This window comes from Kwoniella bestiolae, chromosome 1 (genome assembly GCF_000512585.2).
Source record: "Kwoniella bestiolae CBS 10118 chromosome 1, complete sequence".
In the NCBI taxonomy this organism is placed as follows: Eukaryota; Fungi; Basidiomycota; class Tremellomycetes; order Tremellales; family Cryptococcaceae; genus Kwoniella; species Kwoniella bestiolae.
The window spans coordinates 6,916,429-6,936,662 of record NC_089241.1 but is presented as its reverse complement, the minus strand read 5'-3'; the positions used below and the strand labels follow the sequence as shown (position 1 = coordinate 6,936,662).

General features: G+C 47.1%; 10 protein-coding genes across 10 annotated transcripts; 5 read left to right on the top strand and 5 right to left on the bottom strand.

Moving 5' to 3' along the window:
* Positions 1–23: 23 nt before the first annotated feature.
* Positions 24–801, top strand: I302_102611 (uncharacterized protein; the record flags this gene model as incomplete). Its single annotated transcript, XM_019187978.1, has 2 exons — positions 24–351; positions 527–801. 2 exons carry the CDS (start codon positions 24–26, stop codon positions 799–801), a joined length of 603 nt encoding a protein of 200 aa, XP_019050856.1.
* Positions 802–1,138: 337 nt separating this feature from the next.
* I302_102610 (uncharacterized protein) lies at positions 1,139–2,563 on the bottom strand (the record flags this gene model as incomplete). The annotated part of the gene is made up of 5 exons (XM_019187977.1): positions 1,139–1,474; positions 1,661–1,945; positions 2,077–2,130; positions 2,198–2,422; positions 2,489–2,563. The coding sequence occupies 5 exons, from the start codon at positions 2,561–2,563 to the stop codon at positions 1,139–1,141; spliced, it is 975 nt and encodes a 324-aa protein (XP_019050855.1).
* A 2,165-nt stretch (positions 2,564–4,728) lies between these two features.
* I302_102609 (uncharacterized protein) lies at positions 4,729–6,332 on the bottom strand (the record flags this gene model as incomplete). The annotated part of the gene is made up of 7 exons (XM_019187975.1): positions 4,729–5,008; positions 5,077–5,161; positions 5,263–5,440; positions 5,521–5,595; positions 5,683–5,752; positions 5,853–6,052; positions 6,189–6,332. 7 exons carry the CDS (start codon positions 6,330–6,332, stop codon positions 4,729–4,731), a joined length of 1,032 nt encoding a protein of 343 aa, XP_019050853.1.
* Positions 6,333–7,023: 691 nt separating this feature from the next.
* Positions 7,024–9,443, bottom strand: I302_102608 (uncharacterized protein; the record flags this gene model as incomplete). Its single annotated transcript, XM_019187974.1, has 5 exons — positions 7,024–7,162; positions 7,216–8,046; positions 8,112–8,144; positions 8,205–8,293; positions 8,355–9,443. 5 exons carry the CDS (start codon positions 9,441–9,443, stop codon positions 7,024–7,026), a joined length of 2,181 nt encoding a protein of 726 aa, XP_019050852.1.
* A 472-nt stretch (positions 9,444–9,915) lies between these two features.
* I302_102607 (pre-rRNA-processing protein PNO1) lies at positions 9,916–11,102 on the top strand (the record flags this gene model as incomplete). Its single annotated transcript, XM_019187973.1, has 6 exons — positions 9,916–10,314; positions 10,412–10,495; positions 10,566–10,665; positions 10,730–10,808; positions 10,895–10,977; positions 11,047–11,102. The coding sequence occupies 6 exons, from the start codon at positions 9,916–9,918 to the stop codon at positions 11,100–11,102; spliced, it is 801 nt and encodes a 266-aa protein (XP_019050851.1).
* Positions 11,103–11,443: 341 nt separating this feature from the next.
* I302_102606 (eukaryotic translation initiation factor 3 subunit I) lies at positions 11,444–13,511 on the top strand (the record flags this gene model as incomplete). Its single annotated transcript, XM_019187972.1, has 9 exons — positions 11,444–11,446; positions 11,511–11,529; positions 11,616–11,795; positions 12,081–12,201; positions 12,417–12,514; positions 12,591–12,832; positions 12,973–13,062; positions 13,136–13,260; positions 13,364–13,511. 9 exons carry the CDS (start codon positions 11,444–11,446, stop codon positions 13,509–13,511), a joined length of 1,026 nt encoding a protein of 341 aa, XP_019050850.1.
* A 305-nt stretch (positions 13,512–13,816) lies between these two features.
* On the bottom strand, positions 13,817–14,588 carry I302_102605 (uncharacterized protein; the record flags this gene model as incomplete). Its single annotated transcript, XM_019187971.1, has 3 exons — positions 13,817–13,916; positions 14,080–14,155; positions 14,495–14,588. The coding sequence occupies 3 exons, from the start codon at positions 14,586–14,588 to the stop codon at positions 13,817–13,819; spliced, it is 270 nt and encodes an 89-aa protein (XP_019050849.1).
* Positions 14,589–15,000: 412 nt separating this feature from the next.
* Positions 15,001–15,971, top strand: I302_102604 (uncharacterized protein; the record flags this gene model as incomplete). The annotated part of the gene is made up of 5 exons (XM_019187970.1): positions 15,001–15,040; positions 15,112–15,122; positions 15,286–15,340; positions 15,550–15,663; positions 15,832–15,971. 5 exons carry the CDS (start codon positions 15,001–15,003, stop codon positions 15,969–15,971), a joined length of 360 nt encoding a protein of 119 aa, XP_019050848.1.
* A 436-nt stretch (positions 15,972–16,407) lies between these two features.
* On the top strand, positions 16,408–18,086 carry I302_102603 (uncharacterized protein; the record flags this gene model as incomplete). The annotated part of the gene is made up of 5 exons (XM_065869522.1): positions 16,408–16,692; positions 16,991–17,388; positions 17,551–17,755; positions 17,858–17,974; positions 18,081–18,086. 5 exons carry the CDS (start codon positions 16,408–16,410, stop codon positions 18,084–18,086), a joined length of 1,011 nt encoding a protein of 336 aa, XP_065725594.1.
* A 448-nt stretch (positions 18,087–18,534) lies between these two features.
* I302_102602 (uncharacterized protein) lies at positions 18,535–19,781 on the bottom strand (the record flags this gene model as incomplete). The annotated part of the gene is made up of 4 exons (XM_019187968.1): positions 18,535–18,741; positions 18,845–19,233; positions 19,317–19,423; positions 19,492–19,781. 4 exons carry the CDS (start codon positions 19,779–19,781, stop codon positions 18,535–18,537), a joined length of 993 nt encoding a protein of 330 aa, XP_019050846.1.
* Between the last annotated feature and the right edge of the window lie 453 nt (positions 19,782–20,234).

Below are 20,234 nucleotides of genomic sequence, written 5' to 3'. Positions count from 1 at the left end.
CTAAAGGCACGAGTCAACCCAAGATGTCCCGCCGTCAACCCACAAAACAATCATTCCAAGGTCTATCCTACACATCCAACACTCCCAAATTCCTCCAGAACTTTGGTAAACCCCCCTCACCCCCATCCCCTCAGCGCCAAGTAAACGCCAATGGCAGAGAGGCATTACCATCCCGACCGAAAGATGGCCAGTGGGCTAATGGGAGCGACGACGAAGCGGCCCAACAAGAGGAGGATGATGACGAGTGGGGAGAGACGTTCGGAGGAGGGGGGGACGATGGGCCTCAGGTGGTTGTTCTAAAGGAGGGGAGGCATTTGAGTGAGGGTGAAGTCAAGAGGCTGAGGAGGGAGGGTGAGTCTGGGTTTCTTTCTTTCTTTCTTTTGTTCTGGGTATGGAGAGGAGGCGAATGGAAATATAGGAAGGGAGGAAAAGTGAGAACAGACGGATGGTCATTAGACCCGTAATTCGATCAATGGAATCAGGACTTTCGAGTAGTACTGCGACTGACTGGCTATTGGAATTATAGCCAAAGGCGAAACTTCCCCACCACCCTCGACATCGGATAACCACAAACAGAAACACACCTCCAATGATACCACCTCATCAACCCGGGACAAGTCCAAGACTGGTAGTATAGTACCGAAATCCAATACGAACAAAAGGAAATTGGTAGGCAACGATGAGCAGCAGAGAGGTAACACGACGAAAGAAGATGATGATGGGAAAGATGCGACAAAGAAGAAGAAGAAGAAAGCGAAGAAGGGGATGTTGAGTTTCAATGAAGCGGAGGGGGAGGAGTAGGGTGGTTGGATTTGGTTTGCAAGACACTTCGTGTATGATACGTAGTGGGAGCACAGGATGTGATTCTCCGACCTGACCTGATCCATTGTATGATCCAACGCAGCCCTATGCTGCATTCAAGAGCAAATACAGTTCCCGTGACGTGACGGGAGACAAGGCTCCTGATTTGTGGACTGTATGTACTATATTGGGATTATACCATATCATAACCTATGTAACTACAAACGTTCTAATCAAAAGGAAATATCGCACTAACGATCAAATCCCTCTCCTACACCTCACTGAACGACCCCAATCGTACCTGGTCCCGCTCATCCCACCTCGTTAATTTGGTATACTATACCCCATCCTCCTTCCCCTTCCCCTTGCCCTGTCCCTCTACCTGCTCTTTATCCCCATTTGGCGGTGTTGAGCTCCCACTCCCACTACCCGACGGAGAAGCCCCAGCAGGCAACTGCCAAGCTGGTATGCCTTTTCCTCTGGGTGTTAAAAGCGCATTGGCAGCTGCTGTGGTTGAGCTGACCGCAGAGGATGAAGAGGAGCCGGGAGTTTGCGACTGAGGTTGGGGTTGAGCTTGATTTTGGCGGGAGATGAGGAGAGTTTTCAGGGAACGAAGTTCGTTTTGGAGGTCTGTAAGTACTGAGGATTGGGAGGAAGAGTGTTTCTCTATCAACTATGAGGTGGAACGAGTAGTTTTAGCAATGGTTCTCTTCAAGGACTCTCCCTGCCATGAGCTAAGACTACAGACTATTCTCCGTGGCCTCACCAACTCCAACATAGCTGCATCCGTACATACTTTTACCATTGGACCATCGTGGCCCTGCCGACCCAACACGTCTTGACCGAACCAACAACTCACCTTCGGTACAAGGTCCCTGACATTCTCCACCTCGCTCCGTATATCCCTCAATTCCTCTGTCCACTTCTCCTCATTACTCCTCACGCTGCTCAATGCCAGCTCGACCTGCTCGATCACGTTATTGACCCTTTCCTTGTCCTCTTCAATGGACGATTGAAGTTTGCTTGTCTGCTCTGTGAGCTCGTTGAGGAGTCGGGAAGCTTCGTCGTATGAGTCTGTAAGGGATTGGGAGGTGTCTTGGAAGGTTGTGGTTGAGGGGGGTTGGAGGTGAGGGAGGAGGTATTTCTGCGATTATAGGAGAAAAGGTTAATTGGTTCTCTCGCTTATCGAGGGGATCTTGAGAAGATTGACAAGCAGTAATATTGTCGGTCGATGTGGTGATAGATCGGTATGTAAGATTGATATAGATAACTCACCTTGGCCAACACGGATAATCCATAGACTACACCACCAGAAACAACAGCCATTATCTATTGGCATCACCATATCAGCTACAATCCCATGTAATACTTGAGTGTCCAGGTGGGTTTTACGTACAAACAGATCCCTCCAATCCCTCCTGGGCGGCTCAGGAGCCTGCATCACACCCTGTCCATACCCATACCCATAACCATATCTAGGCGAAGGATCCCTTGGTCGCTCAGGTTCTATCCCGCCGGAAGTACTCTGAGAAGCTTGGGATAAAGCTTGTTGGATCTCAGATTCATTCAGTCCTTTGGATTCTAGGAATTGGATACGGGAGGTGAGAGAGGAGGATTGGACCTGCCGAGTTGGATTCAGAGCATCAGTACGAGTGAACGGAGTGGTATGGGAAGAGAGGGACTGTACCTTTGGATCGTTGAGGAACAATACGGCATTGCGTATCAGCTCTTGACGGCTGGACGAGGATGAAGAGGCATCCATGTTGAGTTAGGTAATGTGACGATGCTGATAAAAGGATCAAGGATATCTGATAGATGTTGAGGAGAGAAGAGATTGGAGATATTATGTCGAATGGGTCGGGTATGAGGAAAAGAGGCAACCGAACAGAGACGAAAAGCAAAGTGGCGGAATCCAGTTCAGTGGCATCTTTGAGGTGGGAGTAGAAAAGTCAATATCAAAGATAGGTAAAGCATGGATTCATTTCCACTCGGAGCTGACAGAGTGAGGAGCCATCTGGGAGTCATGGATGTCGAAGTTTGTATCACCCGCACCGACTAGCATCCGAGTCATGGAATCAGTTGTTTTATAGTGGGGATTCGATCAAAGGATCTGCAATGTCAAAAATGTTTGCCACTCCTGGGACCGCGTCCAGAACGAATTGGAGAGCTGCCGAGACTCTTGAATCCTGAGACTGTCATTTACGATATTCTGTATTGGTGACTTTCTCGAACCCCTCTCTGCAGCTCGTAAACCCCACTTGATACTGTATCTGAGTTGAGGAACATGGGGAACAAGAAAAACCAGGGATTCACATTGGTTCCGTGCCCTTGTCCGTACGGTTATGGTTCAATTACTGACGATAAAACTTCCGAGAAGGCACAGATCAACGAGGATGATACTGAAGTCTCGGGGCATACAATGAAATGGTCTGACGGTGAGGATGTTCCCGCTAATCTGTCGCGCATGCGTGGGTGCTGTCCAATCGTCTGAACTGTTCGGAAGTCCCTCGCTGATGTCTGGGTCGTTAGTCCAAATTGTATAGTCACCGTAAAGCTGCAGCTCAATACTTCAAAAATGAAAATGTTACGAATGAGCTGACCAGGTCGGTCGATTACTATCCAACTTGCAAAGCGAACTACCAACGTCATAAGGCATGGTGTTGAAGATCATGACTCCTATAAACGAAGATGTCTGTTGGAAGGGCTGCACCCGAAAGCGTGGCAACATCTCAAATTCGACCTAGTATCGGGCAGAAAACCCGAAGGGGTCCAGCTGTTGGGAAAGAGGAAAGGGAGTCATAGACAATTACATGATGAGGACAGGTCAAAGAGGTGGAGTGGTATGTCTCGTATCCGGAATTCTGGAAGGAACACGATACAGAGGCAGAATCCCAGTCAGGAGGACGATGATGCTCCGTCGTGGACGGAGTATGTAGCGGCCGTTAGCATTGAGGAAGAAACGGACGGAACAACAGCTCGGAGCAAGATCAAGAATATCATAACTCGTACCGCACGATGCGAGGGACGAAGGGTACTCAACCCGAGAACAGCTCTTAATCAATCGCAGGAGACAACTAGCCACAAGAAGTACGGACGTGGGGTAGACGAGGAAGGGCGGTGCCAGGTGATCTGTGAGCTTTATGGGGGGGACGAAGTCGCGTTATGTGCCAGATGCTTAAGTCTGAGTATCCCGCGATGAGCCTATGGGAAGTTGTGAGCTAAGGCAGATTCGAGTAGATAACCAAAGGAGGGACAGTCGGAGAATGGCGCTCCGAGCGTAGCAAGCTCGAACCATCAACCACAACATGGTGTCATTCCCTGATGGGTTTGTACGATAAACGGATACGAACAAATCAGATACGTTCCAAGCGTTTACCGAAATCCACCAAGAGCAGCAAGAACCACAGATCAATACCCTGGCGGATCTTGCCATCAATCTTCAAGACCACTCATCATCCGGAATACTTGAAACACTCGTATTCTGAACAGGAGCTAAAAAGCCTTCTTGACTCTCAGCTCTCTCAATTACCTTGCGAACAGGTGGAAGACGTATTGGAAATCATGCTGGGATTTGCTAACGAGGACGGTATCATACCAACACGCCTCGATGCTGACGTTGATACTCCGAATAGATCGGATATCTTCAAGGACGAAGAATTGGATTCTGCGATGCCTCCTTCTAGCTTGATGTCTTGGTCGTCTTCAAGTTGCGACGCACACGCTGCAGATACCAACCCAAATACCGATATTGATTCCGACATCGAGGGCAGTGAAAACGGTGGGGGTTATGCTACCAAATTATGACTCGTCCATACGGGGTTGACATTGTACACGGTGACTTGCCCAAGTATAGGCATATACGAACCAGATGGAAACTGTGTGTCAATACACATGCATGTCGTTCCTCAAGTTGGTGTAAGATCTAATCTACAATTTACTTTTCTCCTCCTCCTTCTGATCTTTAAGACTAACAAGTGTCTTACCAAAGTTCTTCCCCTCGAACATATCTCTCAACGTACCCACACAAGAGTCCAGTCCATAGGTGACGTGATAATCCGCCTTCATCTTTCCCTCCTTAACCAGTCCAGCAAGGTATTTAGAACCCTCTGCGAATTTGTTGGCATGGTCCATGACGATGAATCCTCGCATTGTGGATTTCATGGAGATGAGGCTAAAGTAGTTGTAGATTGGTGCGGGCTTTTCGGCGCTAGGTAAAGTTACCCAGATCATCAGTATTCATCACCCAGCCATGTGGTATACGGTTGGGATGCTCACTTGTACGCTGAGATGGCACCGCACGCGATGATTCGTGCGTAGGGGTTGAGTTGAGCCAGAGCGAGATCAAGGATCTCACCACCGACTAAGACATATTCCAGCCCATATCAGCAATACATCCAGCGATAATCATACACACGTAAATCGTGTGTGATATGACAGTTTGATATGAATGGTCGTACTCACCATTGTCAAAGTACACATCGATATGACCGACCGCCTTGAACTTCTTCTTGAAGTCTGAATCCTTGTAGTTCAATACATTGTGAGCACCCAACTTCTTGAGGTAGTCGAGTTTCTCTTGAGAGCCCGCGATGGCGGTGACGGTGCATTTGGGGTGGGCGACGGCGATTTGCGTGGCGATCTATTGTGTTCATTTTGGCATCTGCCGTCAGCATCAGGAGGAAGGGCTTGGTATCATGTGGTCGGAGTGGGTGTGCTCACCTGTCCGACGGCACCCGCTGCGCCTGAGATGACTACGTGATCACCGTCCTTGAGTTGACCAATTTCGAAGAGACCCTATAATTCCTGATCAGCGATGTATTTTACACATATTTTAACTAGGGATAGAATGGTTTGTCCCGTACGGTGGAGAGCGCAACTCACGACATAAGCAGTCATCCCTGTCAGACCGTACAATCCCATGTGATCGATATCCCTTCCACCTTCGGGGGTACTACATTGGAAAGGTCAAATGAAAATCAGCGAACTGTCATTGTGAGGCGAACGAATGAACAATGAGGAGTATAATAGCTCGATTGCCCGCGCCCACTCACACCCTCTTTTGAATGTCTTTACCAGGCCCAGTCCAATACTCTTGCCAACCAAAGATGTGCTGTACGAGATCCCCTTCCTTGAGGTTCTCGTAGTTCGACTTGACCACTCTCCCAAGAGCACCAGCACGCATCACAGCTCCGATCTGAACTGGTGGGAGATATGATCTCACATCGTCGACCCAGCCTCTCATTGTTGGGTCCTGTTAGGTGTTGAAAATGTCAGCTTATCGTGTAAACACGAGGGAGAGCGATAGGGATAAAGGGCACGAGGAGGTATCGATGATTCCCCCGTGCACATCTCGATCCCAATGTATATCTACAGACGATGATACTCACAATAGAAACATATTCAACTTTCACCAACACCTCTCCCTCCCCAGGCTGCCTGATCTCACCTTGCTGAGTTCGGAAGGTGGTATCGGTGATAGGACCTCTGGCGGGTCGTTCATTAAGTACGACTTGTTTATTTTGTTGAGACATCGTGTTGGGTTTCTCGTTTTGATTGCTATTGATATGGTGGAAAGAAAGAAATTGAATGATCGTGACGAGCTATTACAGGTATTTATATGTCAAGTCAAGATGTACAGTACTAGTATTTGCTTAATAACAACCACCCTCGGCTTTTGACCATCTCCACCAAGAGATACTCACCAGGCCAAACTTTGTAAATATTCCATAGAGAAGACGTCACAGTCACAATCGTACACATCGCCGGAACCGGACTGAACCAAACGATGATTAGCCGATAAATATTCACTCCGTATTTCTCGGGAATCAGCTCACCTCCACTTTTGCTTATGTCACCAAAAGGTAAGCATGCCGATGGGTGTTGTACTCATGCTCGTACTGGTTGTAAACTGTAGTGTCACCATGAGACTGTCATCGTGCATATCGTGCATGAGATGCGTTAAGCGTGCAAGACAGGGTGTATATACCTGGACTCATTGTACAGTTCAGTTCAGCTCGTTGTGATTTCGCATGACAATGATAATTCATGTGGTGTAATCTATATAACATATATGGTATGGATAAAAGCTAAGTAACAACATGACAACATATAACTGTAGTAGATTAACACACAAGATAGCGTATACGTATATTTGATGAATGCGGGGTAAAGGTATCTCATAAGAATGCAAAAACAACATGATTAAATCGTAAGGTAATTCTTCTAATCACTCTCATCATCAGAGATAACAACAGCCTGGGATCTCCCTCTTCGTGGTCTGCTACCAGTGAAGACAGGTTGATCCTCACTGTCACTATCTTCGTCGGGATCGGTTCGCGTCCTTCTTGATCTGACTCTTGATCTGGATGCACACGAGATTAGCATACTACTCTCGATATACCGTGTAATACTCACCTTCGTACAGGTACTTCATCCTCACTCTCGTCCCCAGAAATTCCTTCAGCAGCCTCAACATCAATCATAGATACATCTTCCTCTCCCTCTTCATCATCCTCCTCACCACCATCATCAATGAACGATCCCCCATACTCATCCTCAGAGTTCGGTTCCCTCTCATCCTCCTCGCTCGATCCCCACGACCCATCATCATCTTCAGCTTCGTCGTCTAACCCTTCTAAGATGTTCAACAGATTACCGATAGGAGGGGGAGGTGGCGGAGCATTCCTAAATCTCCTAGAACGAGCAGTACCAGTACCTTCTCCACCATCTTCATCACTTGAGCTTGTCGAGGAGGATCCATCCTCATCGCCATCATCTTCAGCCATATCATCTACAAACCTAATGACATCCTCATCACCCAGTACACTCCCTCTAACCGACTCCTCCTCGCCATCTATCAGATCCTCATCTTCCCCCACATCACTACCCTCACTGAAATCCAAATTACACCCCTGACAAACGGAATCTACTATCTCGCCCATACATTCCGGACATCTCGTGGTATCGTCCGTGGGATCATACAATTTATAAGTGTATGGATCCGCCGGGAAGATATTTTCCCACGGATCAACCTCTTCCGAGCCGGGAGGAGGAAGATTATCATATTGAAATAATCCCAGTGGTTCTAGGACCGCTCGAAGGAAGAATAGTCGTGCGGGTTTGCGAAGGACGTGAGATCGACAGACGTGGCATACTTTCGTTCGGAATGAGAGGTCGGTTTCGGGGGTGATAGCGTCGGGGTATCCGTGTTTCAGCGCGGTGGGGGATCGGAAGTAGTCGACCAGGCTAGGTAAGGAAGGGTTTAATTTTCAAGCTTTATGAGGTGGATGGCAGAGAGTTGGATGACTCACCATTGTCTACAGGCGATATGGCCGCATGAAAGGCTACAGTGACGATATAAGCCAACATCCCATGACGTGACGGTAGAGATGAACTGAACTCACACATAGGGATCGTCAACAGTATGTAAACAGATCGGACATTCCAAAGCGTGAGCAATAGCACTCTTGATGTTCTCGTGATTCTTGATTGCCTATCAGGATATAAAGGTAAACATGCGTATCATTCACAAGTCACAAGATGGGATGACTCACAACTGCGCTTTCACCATTCTTCTTCTTACTCTCCTCAGTCTGCTTCTTCATCACCTCAATCAACTGTTCCTTCTTCTCCCTATCAATCTTCTCACTCTCGTATTTCTCCTTCATCTCATTCAACCGATTCTGCGCCTCCTCAACCTGATCTTGCAATTCCTTCTGCCTCCTCTTCTCCTCCCTCACCTTCTGCAGTTCCTGATCCGACCGTCTCTTCTTCTCTTCTTCGGTCTTCGCTTTCATTCTGCTCTCCTCTTCTTTCAGCTCATGATTCCTATTATGCATCTCTTCATTCTGACCCCTTAATTTCTCAGCTTCTTTACGGATTTCATCAATCTGTGACTTAACCTTCTCCAACTCGTCTTCCGCAGCTTTCTTCAACTCTTCTCTCTCCTTTTTCTCCCTCGCTTCAAGGGCCTCTTCCTCCACTCGAGCTTTCTGTTCAGCTACGAACGCTTGTCTGGCCTCTTTATCCTTCTTCTTGCGGAGTCGCTCCTTTTCTTTTTTGAGTATGATAGGTGATTTGGTGGGACTAGGGTTACGGCCCCGCTGTGAGGAAGTGGTAGCGATATTGTCTGATGATTGCAATGACTTTGATGTGATACTTCCCAGCGGATCCATTTCTACATCCTCATCTCCATTACCGACTGGAAGAGATTCATTCTCATCCTCCACCTGAACCTCCGGCTCGGGAGAAGATCTAGGTGATCCTTTAGGAGGAGCCCTAAGATCATTAAGCATCTTCAGAACCTTTGAGTCTGACGGCTTTCGTTCCTCCTCTATCATAGCGTTGATCCGACTCTCCACAGATGGTTTAGCTTCCACCACGGCGGCGATGCTAGGCTCAAGAGACTTCCTCTTTCTCTTTTTTCGTTTTTTCTCTGATACGGGCGGAGGGGGAGCTTGAGCCTGAAGGACGAGGTGACTTCCATCCTCCGTCTTGATTGGTATATCTCTTCCCTTCTGGTTCTCCTTCGAAGCGAGGTCTTTGGTTCGGTTGGATGGTTTACGGGATTGTGCGGGTTTGTGGAACGGCGAGGCGGCTGCTTTTCTGTGTGGGGCTATGGAGGAGGTTGTAGTGGGCGGCATGGTTGGAAAGCCTTTCTCCAGCTGTGTGTAAGAGAAGAAGAAGTGAAGGAGGAGTGGAGACTTGAGCTGATGTTATGGATTGAAATTCAAAGTAGAAATGAAGATAGTAGATAGGTAGTATGGTGGCAAGGAAGTTGAATCCCAAGGTTGACTGATTTGATTTTACGAGGTGTTTTCAGGCACGTAGCAAATACATTCCCACGGGTGTACAGTTAACTGTTTTATACAGGTTCGACCTTATCACAATTAATGCTTGTACAGCTGATTAATGCCACGTGTAGTACTAGTACGTTCACCCACGTTCAGGGTTTACGGTTAAAAGTTGACCACCTGTGTGAGCTTTTGATTTTTTTGAGATTTGCCAAAACAGATCCTTCAACCGTCATACAAACTGTCATAACACTATAAGCAAAGAGACCATCAATACCTCTTCACCTTCTAATCATTGAACACAGCAGAGACCACATTCAACATGGCCCATAAATCTCACAGACAAAAAGCCCTCCAAGCTCAACTCGAAGCTCAACCGACCCTCTCTCTCGTCTCCCAGAAATCCAAGAAACCCACCCCAGCCAAGGTGGTCGAGCAATCCATGGATATAGACGATGACGATGTAGTAATCTCCAACTCTACTCCCGCCACAGCTGAAGCTAGTACAAGTGCCAGTGGTGCTGCGAGTGGCTCAGGATTCGCTCCCTTGCCTCAATCCCAGAGCAACGGTGTACTCAAGGGAGAGTTCCGGAGGATACCCATCCCTCCCCATCGGATGACTCCTCTCAAGAAGGAGTGGGTAAACTTGTATACTCCTATGGTGGATATGCTGGGGTTGCAGGTTAGGATGAATACTCAGAGGAGGGCTGTGGAGATCAAGGTGGGTCATGAATTCTCCTTATTCAATCTTTCTGTCTCGAGGAAGGAGAAGGGGTTTGGATATTATGAGAGGTGTGCTGATGGATTCTTGCGTATAGACTTCAGGTCACACGGTAGACTCGGGTGCTATTCAGAAAGGAGCGGATTTCGTTAAAGCCTTCTCATTAGGATTTGACGTTAATGTAAGTTCTCTCTCTCCACTTCTTGTGGATTTGTGTGGAGACATGGACTCATGTATGTTCGCGTGAATAGGACGCTCTGGCATTACTCCGATTAGACGACTTGTACCTCGATTCATTCGAGATCAAAGATGTAAAGACCTTGCATGGTGATCACTTATCAAGAGCTATCGGTGGGTCCAGCTTACTCTTCCTCATCTCCCAATGTCAAGCTAATGTAGTATGGTATGATCGCAGGTCGTATAGCAGGTGAAGGTGGTAAAGTGAAATTCTCAATCGAGAATGCCAGTAGGACTCGTATAGTCTTGGCAGACACGTGAGTCATCAATCTCTATCCCCCCCCCCCCATTACCTGGACTGTAGCTTTACCTGGACTATAGCTGATGGTTTTACGGTCATTAGACATATACATATCCTAGGTTCAGTGCAGAACATCAAGATTGCCAGAGATGCGATCGTGTCTTTGATTTTGGGTTCTCCACCAGGTGAGCTCTGGGTTATCGTGACCTATGACACAAGGAACACAGCTGATATACCGGGTTTGATGTGATTAGGCAAAGTATACGCCCACTTGAAGATGGTAGGAGCAAGGATGAAGCAGAGGTTTTAGGTTATTTGTTCCCCCCTACTTGTGGAGGTCAAGAGCTCGTCGTGTTATTCATATACTGTACCATATATTACTCTATATACCCCTTGGTCTTGCGATGATGCATGTAAATTACGTTTCAATGCAGTTGGGTGGCAAATACAAAGTGATAATGAAAATCTGCGCCAAAATGGGATAACCCCGTATAATACCGACCATGTGCCACTTTGACTTGTATGAGATTTCAAAAGTCGAGCAGGATGTTCAATTGTCCATTGTTCGAGGTTGGGAGTATTGAAAAGGTGAATACATCATCAAACTAGCTATATACACCTACACATCAAAAGGCCAGATAATCAAGCAAGATGGTGAGTAATCAGCTGGACGCCCCTGGAAACCGTAATGGAAAACTGATAATATTTTGAATGATAGAAACCAATCATCCTACAAGGTCTGTCTGTCCTTCTCCCTTTCTCCCTCACACTCGTTCCTTGATGTTGAACATACGGCTGATATAGTATCTTTGGAATTGTACAGGCCACGAGCGTTCCCTCACCCAAATCGTATTCAACTTCGAGGGAGACCTTCTGTTCTCTGCCTCGAAAGATTCAGTAGTCAATGCTTGGTTCACTTCGAATGGTGAGAGGCTGGGTACGTTTGGGGGGATAAAGGGGGATGGGGGACATAATGGTACGGTGTGGACGGTCGCTGTTGATTGTGAGTCTTACTTTGATTTTTATCTCTCGAGGTGAATAGGAGGATGCGTAGAGAAAGCTTCAGGTGGGGTTTAGATGGACGGCAGAGCGATGGGAACAATGCTGTTAGAAGAAATGAATATGAGTTCTGCGCGGAACGAGATGATGGAATCACAGGAGGAAGAAAAGGCGGAATGAGGAGACATCGAGCGGAAAGATGCGCATAGAACCAAATTCCAGCTTTCCATTTGGAAATGCAATCGCTTAATCGCAGTTTGACTGACTATGCTTTACCTTCGACACACAGCCCAGACTCGATTCCTCATCACTGGGGCTGCGGACAACACAATGAAGTTGTGGGAGATTTCAACGGGAAAATGCCTCTTCACTTGGGATTTCTTGACGGCTGTTAAGAGGGTCGCATGGAAGTGAGTGAAGTCTCAATTGCAGGTCATGATTGCCGTTGGAATAGGGGAATCGAGCTCGAAATGTACGCTCTTTGGGATGATCGTCGTGCTGGGACGTTGGAAGGAGTGTTGAGGATATCTCGTTTTCTTGAACGTGTGCAGTAGCAAGAAGGTCGACGAGATTCAGTCTCCCGTTTTAGATGTGTTTACTGATTGGATCTCCCTGATACTCGCAGCGAGGAGGACGACACCATCTTATCTATCACCGAACAGCGAAGTGGACAACCATCAATTATCAGGATATATAAGATCAACAGGGATGAACCAACGCAGCGTGAGTCATCAATACCTCTTATCCATCCTTGGCATGACATATATGTGTATTGGCCCTGGCTAACCCACCCACCCAGAAACCACCACCCCCATAACCACCATGACCCTCTCCGGCTCCAAGGCGACCGTCGCCCTCTGGACACCTCTATCGGAATACATATTGACAGGCCACGAGTCAGGAAAGGTGGCGAAATACGATGTGAAGTCTGGGGAGGAGGTGAATTACATAGATGATGCTCATTCGGGGGAGATTACGGATATTCAGGGTAGTCCGGATGGAACTTATTTTATTACGAGTAGTAAGGATAAGACTGCTAGGGTGGGTACTGTGTTCTTTGGTTTCCCAGTTCATGAAGAGCTATGACGAAGTGGAATAGTGAAATGATGGGGAAGATATTTCGATCGCAAAAACGTAATTGCGCATACGATAAGATGCTAATTTGTGGTTGTATCGATTAGATCTTCGACTCAGAAACCCTCGAAGAAATGAAAGTGTTCCCTACCGAAACTCCTTTGAACAGTGCTTGTATCGCCCCATTACGACCATACGTGAGTGGTGTGCCCCTCTGATTTATGACAGTATGGCAGGTTGTCATATCGCTAAGACGTCTCATGTCTCCAGATAATTCTCGGTGGTGGTCAAGATGCCATGTCGGTAACTACCACCTCTCAGCGAGCTGGTAAATTCGAATCGAGATTTTGGCATAAGTTGTTCGAAGAGGAAGTAGGCAGAGTGAAGGGACACTTGTGAGTCTACTTTTCAACATACATCCTACCTCCTTCTCCTCGATTTCCATCGCCACCTCGACTAGATAGGTGTCAATAGCTAATATGTATATTGATATCGCAGCGGCCCCATCAACACCCTCGCTGTACATCCTCAAGGAAAGGCCTACGCCTCAGGTGCTGAAGATGGGTTCGTAAGGGTACATTGGTTCGATGAGAGTTATTTCAGGTCGAGACCTTTTGGTGATCTTGAGCCTGAGGTTGAGGTGTAGGTGTGGGTGCTGGGTGGTTTAGAATGCATGCATTTGTAACATCTACGACAAGACTTGTCGCACAATAGCACTTTTAACCAGCATAGTGGGTGATGTATTCCGACTGTTCAGTTGAGAAGAATACATGTGCGCGTGACCGGGAGACATGGTTGTATAGTACCGTACGCTCAACTCCATTCTCGAGTACTCCGACCCATTTAGGTCTTACATTTCACAAACAAATACGGTGCTGAGTACAGTGACAGTGATATTAGCCAATAACCTCTCCGAGGTATCACTCAATCAATGCATATATCGATATGATTCTATACAGCATGACCCTGTCCTTTCGTAGCTTGCCATTCCAAGTTCTCCTTCTCCCTTCGCTCGAGGAGGACCTTCTTCTTCTCTGCCAAGAGGGCGGTTCTGCGAGCGTGGGACATGACCATAATCGGTTCGAAGGAATTGCGCAACGGTCATCGTCAATGCGAGGTATAGAGGATATTGAGAAAAGGTGAAAAGGGAGATAAGCGTCAAATCATCAGCTATGTGGTCGTGAAATATCGATGTGAACAAAACGTAAACGTACTGCTTCTTATCTGCGTAGAAGGCTCCGTAACCCAAAACGCCGAATGCTGCTGTCGATATCAAGTGACCTGATGGAGCTGTAGATGGTAGAGATGAGATTAGCATTTCATGTTATTAATCCCTACTTCTATATTTTCTTCCGTCCCTCATGCCCTTCGAAGGGTGGATGATATTGCATCTATCCCAGTCCCCGTTCCCTCGTTATTGTTTTTAGAAAAGCTTCTCTGTCCGTAATATCCAATATCCAATCTGTATTCTTGTGCCCACCCAGCTGAGCCATAATGATACCATGACCATTGGTCCTCTGTCCTTCTCAATTCCCTTCCTCTTTCTCATTGGTCGCAAAGGTCCCCAGCCCATGATACCTAGAAGAACCTTCTACCCAAGATACCTAGTGAGAAGGATACCCAACTCACCATCGAAGATAGGCCTCTTTTGTAAGCCCAGCTGGAAACATCTAGCGCCGAAACCGAATGCGCTGAATCCGAGGATGGAGGAGAGGAGGGTCATGATGCGGATTGTTTTTTGGCGGTGCGAAGCAGTGAAGGGAGAAATTCGATTGACGGGTTGAGTTCTATAGAATATTCTGAGCTATCTTCCGTTTGGATACTATTTAATGTTGTATGCTGTATGTTGTATGATCCTGACTTTGTATATATTTACTTGTGAATGCTTCAATGTTCATTCATCTTAGGAAAATGCCTGTGTCGCATGAAAGCATGTAGGGACCTTAAATGGGATACTGATTTAAGAGCATGTATGGTAGTTTTCAGCCCAAATGATCGTGTATCATTGGTTGAACCCGTTTTGAGCCATTCTCCGATACACCATCCATCCACTTGGCTTGCATTGCAATAACATCGATTTCATCTTCATCTCCCTTCCTATTCATACATACCTCACAACAAAACACAAAGACAAGATGAGACCCTCTGCTCCAGCTCAATCAGGAATGCCCGGTCGTAAGTGACTTTGACACTCTTTAAAGATACTAACGGGTGAATGCTGATTTGATGGATGTAATGGGATATAGCCAAGACCTACGTGAGTATTTACTATCTGTCATTACCTATAGGTTATCGATGGATGTATCAATGGAGGATATCACTTTAGGATAGATGGAGAGTAGGATCGTGTGGAGAGGAAGAGTGGAATACTGGAATATGGATTTATAAGGGGGATGTTTACTGATTTGCACATCTTTTAGATCGGTTGGTGGGGTGATATGGGATCATTGCCCCAAAAAGGTATCAAGACTTATGGTGGGTTTGCAAACCTTTCTCTGTCATCGGGAACGTGTGGTTGCTAACGTTGAATCACCATCCGTTCTTCTGCTGCAACTCGATGCCCTATTGCTACCATAATCATACTCATCCGAATGACCTCACTGCCCATCCCTCTCCATCTGATCCCTTACCATCTCCATGCTCTGCTTCAATAATGTATCCTACGGTCTACGGTGACTCAACAGGTGTCTCTCCATACCGACAACGAGCTATGGCTGGTGCTCTCAACGGATACATCTTCAACGGTTTCAGACGAGTGATGAACCACTTGCCTTATGCCGCTCCCCCTCTCTTATTCTGTGAGTATCACTTTCCTCTCTCTCGTTCTCGTTTTCTTGCTCCCAATACTTTCCTATATACTGTCCACCAACATCGCAAGAGGGAAAAATATGATAAATGCGTTAAATGCACCGAAGACCTAGGAGACGTCTGAATCCCTGCTAACCAATCTCCATCCCTCTGCCTAGTCTACGGTGTCTACTACTGGTCCAAGAACAAGTACGAGTACAACAACTCGAAGCAAGGCCACTACGACCTTTTAGTCGCTGAGGGTCACATCAAACCAGGTCAATACGAGAGGCCCACCGTTGAGCCTATAGGACATTAGGGGGTGGGCCAGTAGGTTGGACTGTAGAGTCGTGGATTGGAGGGGTTATGTAGTTGGGATGAATGCATCGGATCTCTTACTTTACCTACGCTTGAGATTGTGATCCTGGTTGTCTCCCTCAATAGCCTGTCCTTTGAGTCACTTGTGCATGCAAACCTCTTGAGGTATCCTGATATGTTGTGTATGGTGTAATCTTATGTAAGGTGGTGAATTGACCCAACAAGGGAATTATTCGCGTCGCACGTTATCACCATACATCCAGTCCAAAACATCACATCCACTCTTGTTATTCTCTTCTTTTCATCCAACTTTACTATTCCTTCTTCATCTCTCACCTACTCTCTTCCATATCTCCAACAACAGCCCAGCACAAGAACAGCATACATTTTCACTTTCACCAGACTTATACCCCCTAATTCCAACCACCATCAACAAAATGGCCATCCCATCCTCCAACCCCATAACATCCGTCGCCCCCTCTTCCTCACCCATAACCTCCGTCCAACCTACCTCCTATTCCTCCCCTCTCTACCCACAATCGACCAACCCTCAACTCCTCACTCGACTGAACCTCGATTTGAGAGGGCAGATGTTCCCCGTCGAAAGGGAGACGTTGATGCTTCTACCCGAGAGTGTGTTGTTGGGACTGTTCCCTCAGGGTCTGATTTTGAGTAAACCTGCTAGTTGGGAGGGGGCGGATGATGGGGTGTTTACTGTTGATGTGAGTGGGCGTTCTCAGTCAAACTTAAGCTGGAGTGGGTGATAGTATGAAGGGTGGCTGTTGAAGGGATGTTTCTGTAGGGACAAGCTGACGTTGAATGATTTTTTACTGCTACTGTTATTTCTCTTTCAACTATCTATGCCTCTACCCACCTACCACACCTCTCGCATATTTACTTTGTGTGCCATCTCCGTCTGATCTCTCACACGCCATGACATACCACGACGAACATCCATACCTCCTCACCTTCTGAATCCCTCGCTATATCATCCCTCAACCCCCGCCCACACACCCACAGTTCGACCCCGACTGCTTCCGCTACATCCTCACCTTCTGGTCCACCGCCCAATCGACATTCTACGGCACCCCCACCTCCCAGGGCCTATTCCACGCCCAACAAAATATCCCCATCAACCCGAACGATCCCACCTCCGACCAATCGCAGAACCCCCTCCTGTCCAAACAAGCCATCATTGTCCTAAGGGAAGAGTTGGAGTACTTCTCAATTACCAAGGCGGGTGGGCTGGCCAGGACGGACCTCAAATCGGGATTGCCCAACGAAGAGCTTAAAGCTCTTAAAAGGAACTGCGGCAAGGCATTGGAGAATAAGAAAAGTATCTTCGCGGCGTTGGAGAGGAACGTTAGTAGTGTTGGGAATGCTGCGGAGGCTCATTTGATTGATATGCTCTGTATGAGGTGGGTCATCGTTTCTTTGCTCTTACTATGAGCTTGATCAAGTATCGTCGTATCAGACGTAGGATGGACTGATCCTGCTCGGACCATCATATGTCTCCTGCTATCACACACCAGACCGGTCTGCCCGTATGACTCGCTGATTCACATTGTAAAACATTATAGCGGGTTCAATCGAGACGACTCATGGGGATTCAGAGCGTGCGAACCCTCTCGAAACGTCATTACCTCTATGGCCTTGGTGCTCTTGAAAACAGGTATCATGCATCCATCAGCCGAGGAACAGGCAGCAGGTAATACCATCCCATGGATTGATGCTCAACAGATGAGTACCGCTCAGAAATTGTTATTGTTCTGGAGAAAACCTGCTGTAAGTTCCCCTTTTTTTCCCTTTACAAAACATTCTGCCAGACTTCATCATCCTCACATGAAGGACCAGTGACTGATTTGCCATTATCCGTGATGTGTATAGAGAAAATGCTGGTGGGATGGTGTGGAAGTTGAGATTCCTGCTAGTACCACCTCTAAGGGCGAGACGATTAGTGTCAAAGTTTGGGCTAGGAGGGTATGGACATTGGAATTGTCTTTGGTGAGTTCAGTTGATGCACGACTCGTATTCAGAATCTCTGACTTCGGATGTAAAAATGTTACTCTGAGTTTGTTTGCTGACTTTCGCTTTTCTGATACAAACGCAGATCTAAGGCTCGGTTGACCCAACCATTCAACATGTTCGACAAACGTGGTGTCTCTACATTGATCCTACTTCGAGACCGTCTTCCCATCTACACCGCACTCATCCCTCCTTCCCGAACAATTTCAACTTTGAGTCTTACGCCTGGTACTGTATATTGTGTATATCTAGTTTTCTCTTTTCCATTTTCCGTTGATCCTCCCAATGTACATGATCTTATTTATTGATACCCACCTTTTCCCTATGACTGATTAGTCTACATGCATATGTGTAATTTCTGTAGCATTTGACTCGCTCATCTGTCTTGGCCTGTACACGACTTCTCGAACGATGTTCCTAGACTATATGTCAAGCTCCAGTATCTAATGTCCCATTTCACATCCTATATAGATATGAAAACCGTCCATATATACACACACAGAGGTAGAGAGAGAGAGAGTCTCTCCACCAAACCACGCTCACTCCCCCCTCCCACCCTTCCTCCCTCTAACGATCAAACACGGTACTCTAGCCTTCCCCTCCTCCAACCCAAAGACGGGCAACTCGCCCCTCCGTTCCGCATAAACATCTTCAAGACCGTACGACTCGAAGAGCTTTGTGAGTGATTGGGTCGTGAAAGCGGGTCGGTAATGGTTTGGAGCATTAAATGAACCGTGCGATGTGGGCTATAAGTGTATACCAATCTGTAATTAGCACAATGTACTGTTTTCTACTGTACTCTCCCGTACATATACGAAGATGGGAAGACAGAGAGGTAGCGTGACTGACCTTCTCGTTCCCATTCTCACCATCATCCATCAACCCCATTTCAGTAAATACCAACCATCCCCCCTCCCTTACCAAGCCGACTGCACCAACCATGAAATTGGGTATATCATCCACATGATGTAATACGAGATTACAAACTGCCAGATCGAACCGTCCCCTGGGGGGTACGACCTCCCTCTCTTTGTTCTCTTCTGTAGGTGATCTAAGGGGTGCCTTGGAGTGGAAGAGGTTGGGGGAATCTGGTGAGAGGGTATGGAGCGAGTAGCTTAGAGTTGGATATGAGGCTGCAGGGAGGTATTGCGAGAGTGTTAGGAGCATTGCAGGTGAGACATCGATTGAGTGCACTGAGGCGAAGGTGGAGAGGAGATGCTTGGTCACTGTTCCTGGGCCTTTGAGTCATCCTTTATCAGCTCGGGTCTCTTACATATTAGGATGAATAGGTAACATGGGGTAGTATGGGATGTCACCTCACCACTTCCTATCTCAAGTACGTCCCATGCCTTGTACGTCTCCTCACTTATCCCTGCTGAGGTCAGAGCGTGGAGGATAGTTTCGTGAGTGATTTGGGCTACTTCGAATCTAAGTGACCCAAACGACTTGGTGAGGTTCCTACAGTGTGACAAGGAGAGAGAAGTACTTCGACTTACACACCTGGCATCGCGAGATAATCTTTCTTCTCCCACAGATCCGCGTCGGTCTCTCCGTGTCCATGACCGTGGGCGTGCATGTGCCCATGAGAATGCACTTGTTCATGCGCCTGACCATGATTATGGGGAGGATCATGGGAATGGGAATGGGCAGCAGAATGATCGTGAGCAGGGTGTTGTCCATATTCAGCAAATTGCTCTTGACCTTGACCTTGACCATGGTGATGGTGGTGATGACCGTGCCCGTGCTGGACAACACGATCACTATCACCAGAAGGATGCTGAGTCATGTTGAAATTCGAATAACACAGGGTAAGTATGACAATAAATGGTATAATCCAATAAAGCATCTAAGAATGACGATGTAAGTTACAGTCCACAACTACGATGAAGTATGAAGCTTGGAGCAATTCCCTTATATACCTTTCCATTCATCTGAAAGATTGGTAAGCATCATGCCCCCATTGCAAGACATGGATACAGATTATGAGTATATCTTTCGAAAATGATATTTTGCTATCGACGTTGTAGGGTTATCTTATCCCGGGACGGGCACCGCTCGGCGCCCGTCAAGCAGCGATCGGATTACACCGAATCTATCTGCTATTATACGAAAATTGCACGCCACTAGCGGAACGTACTTTCTTGTCTTTGTGATGTGTACATGGAAAGCTTGCGCTTGGTGTTCTGACCATTGATGGGCTCTAAATTGCCTCCACAGTCTAATTCCAATAGCATTCGAC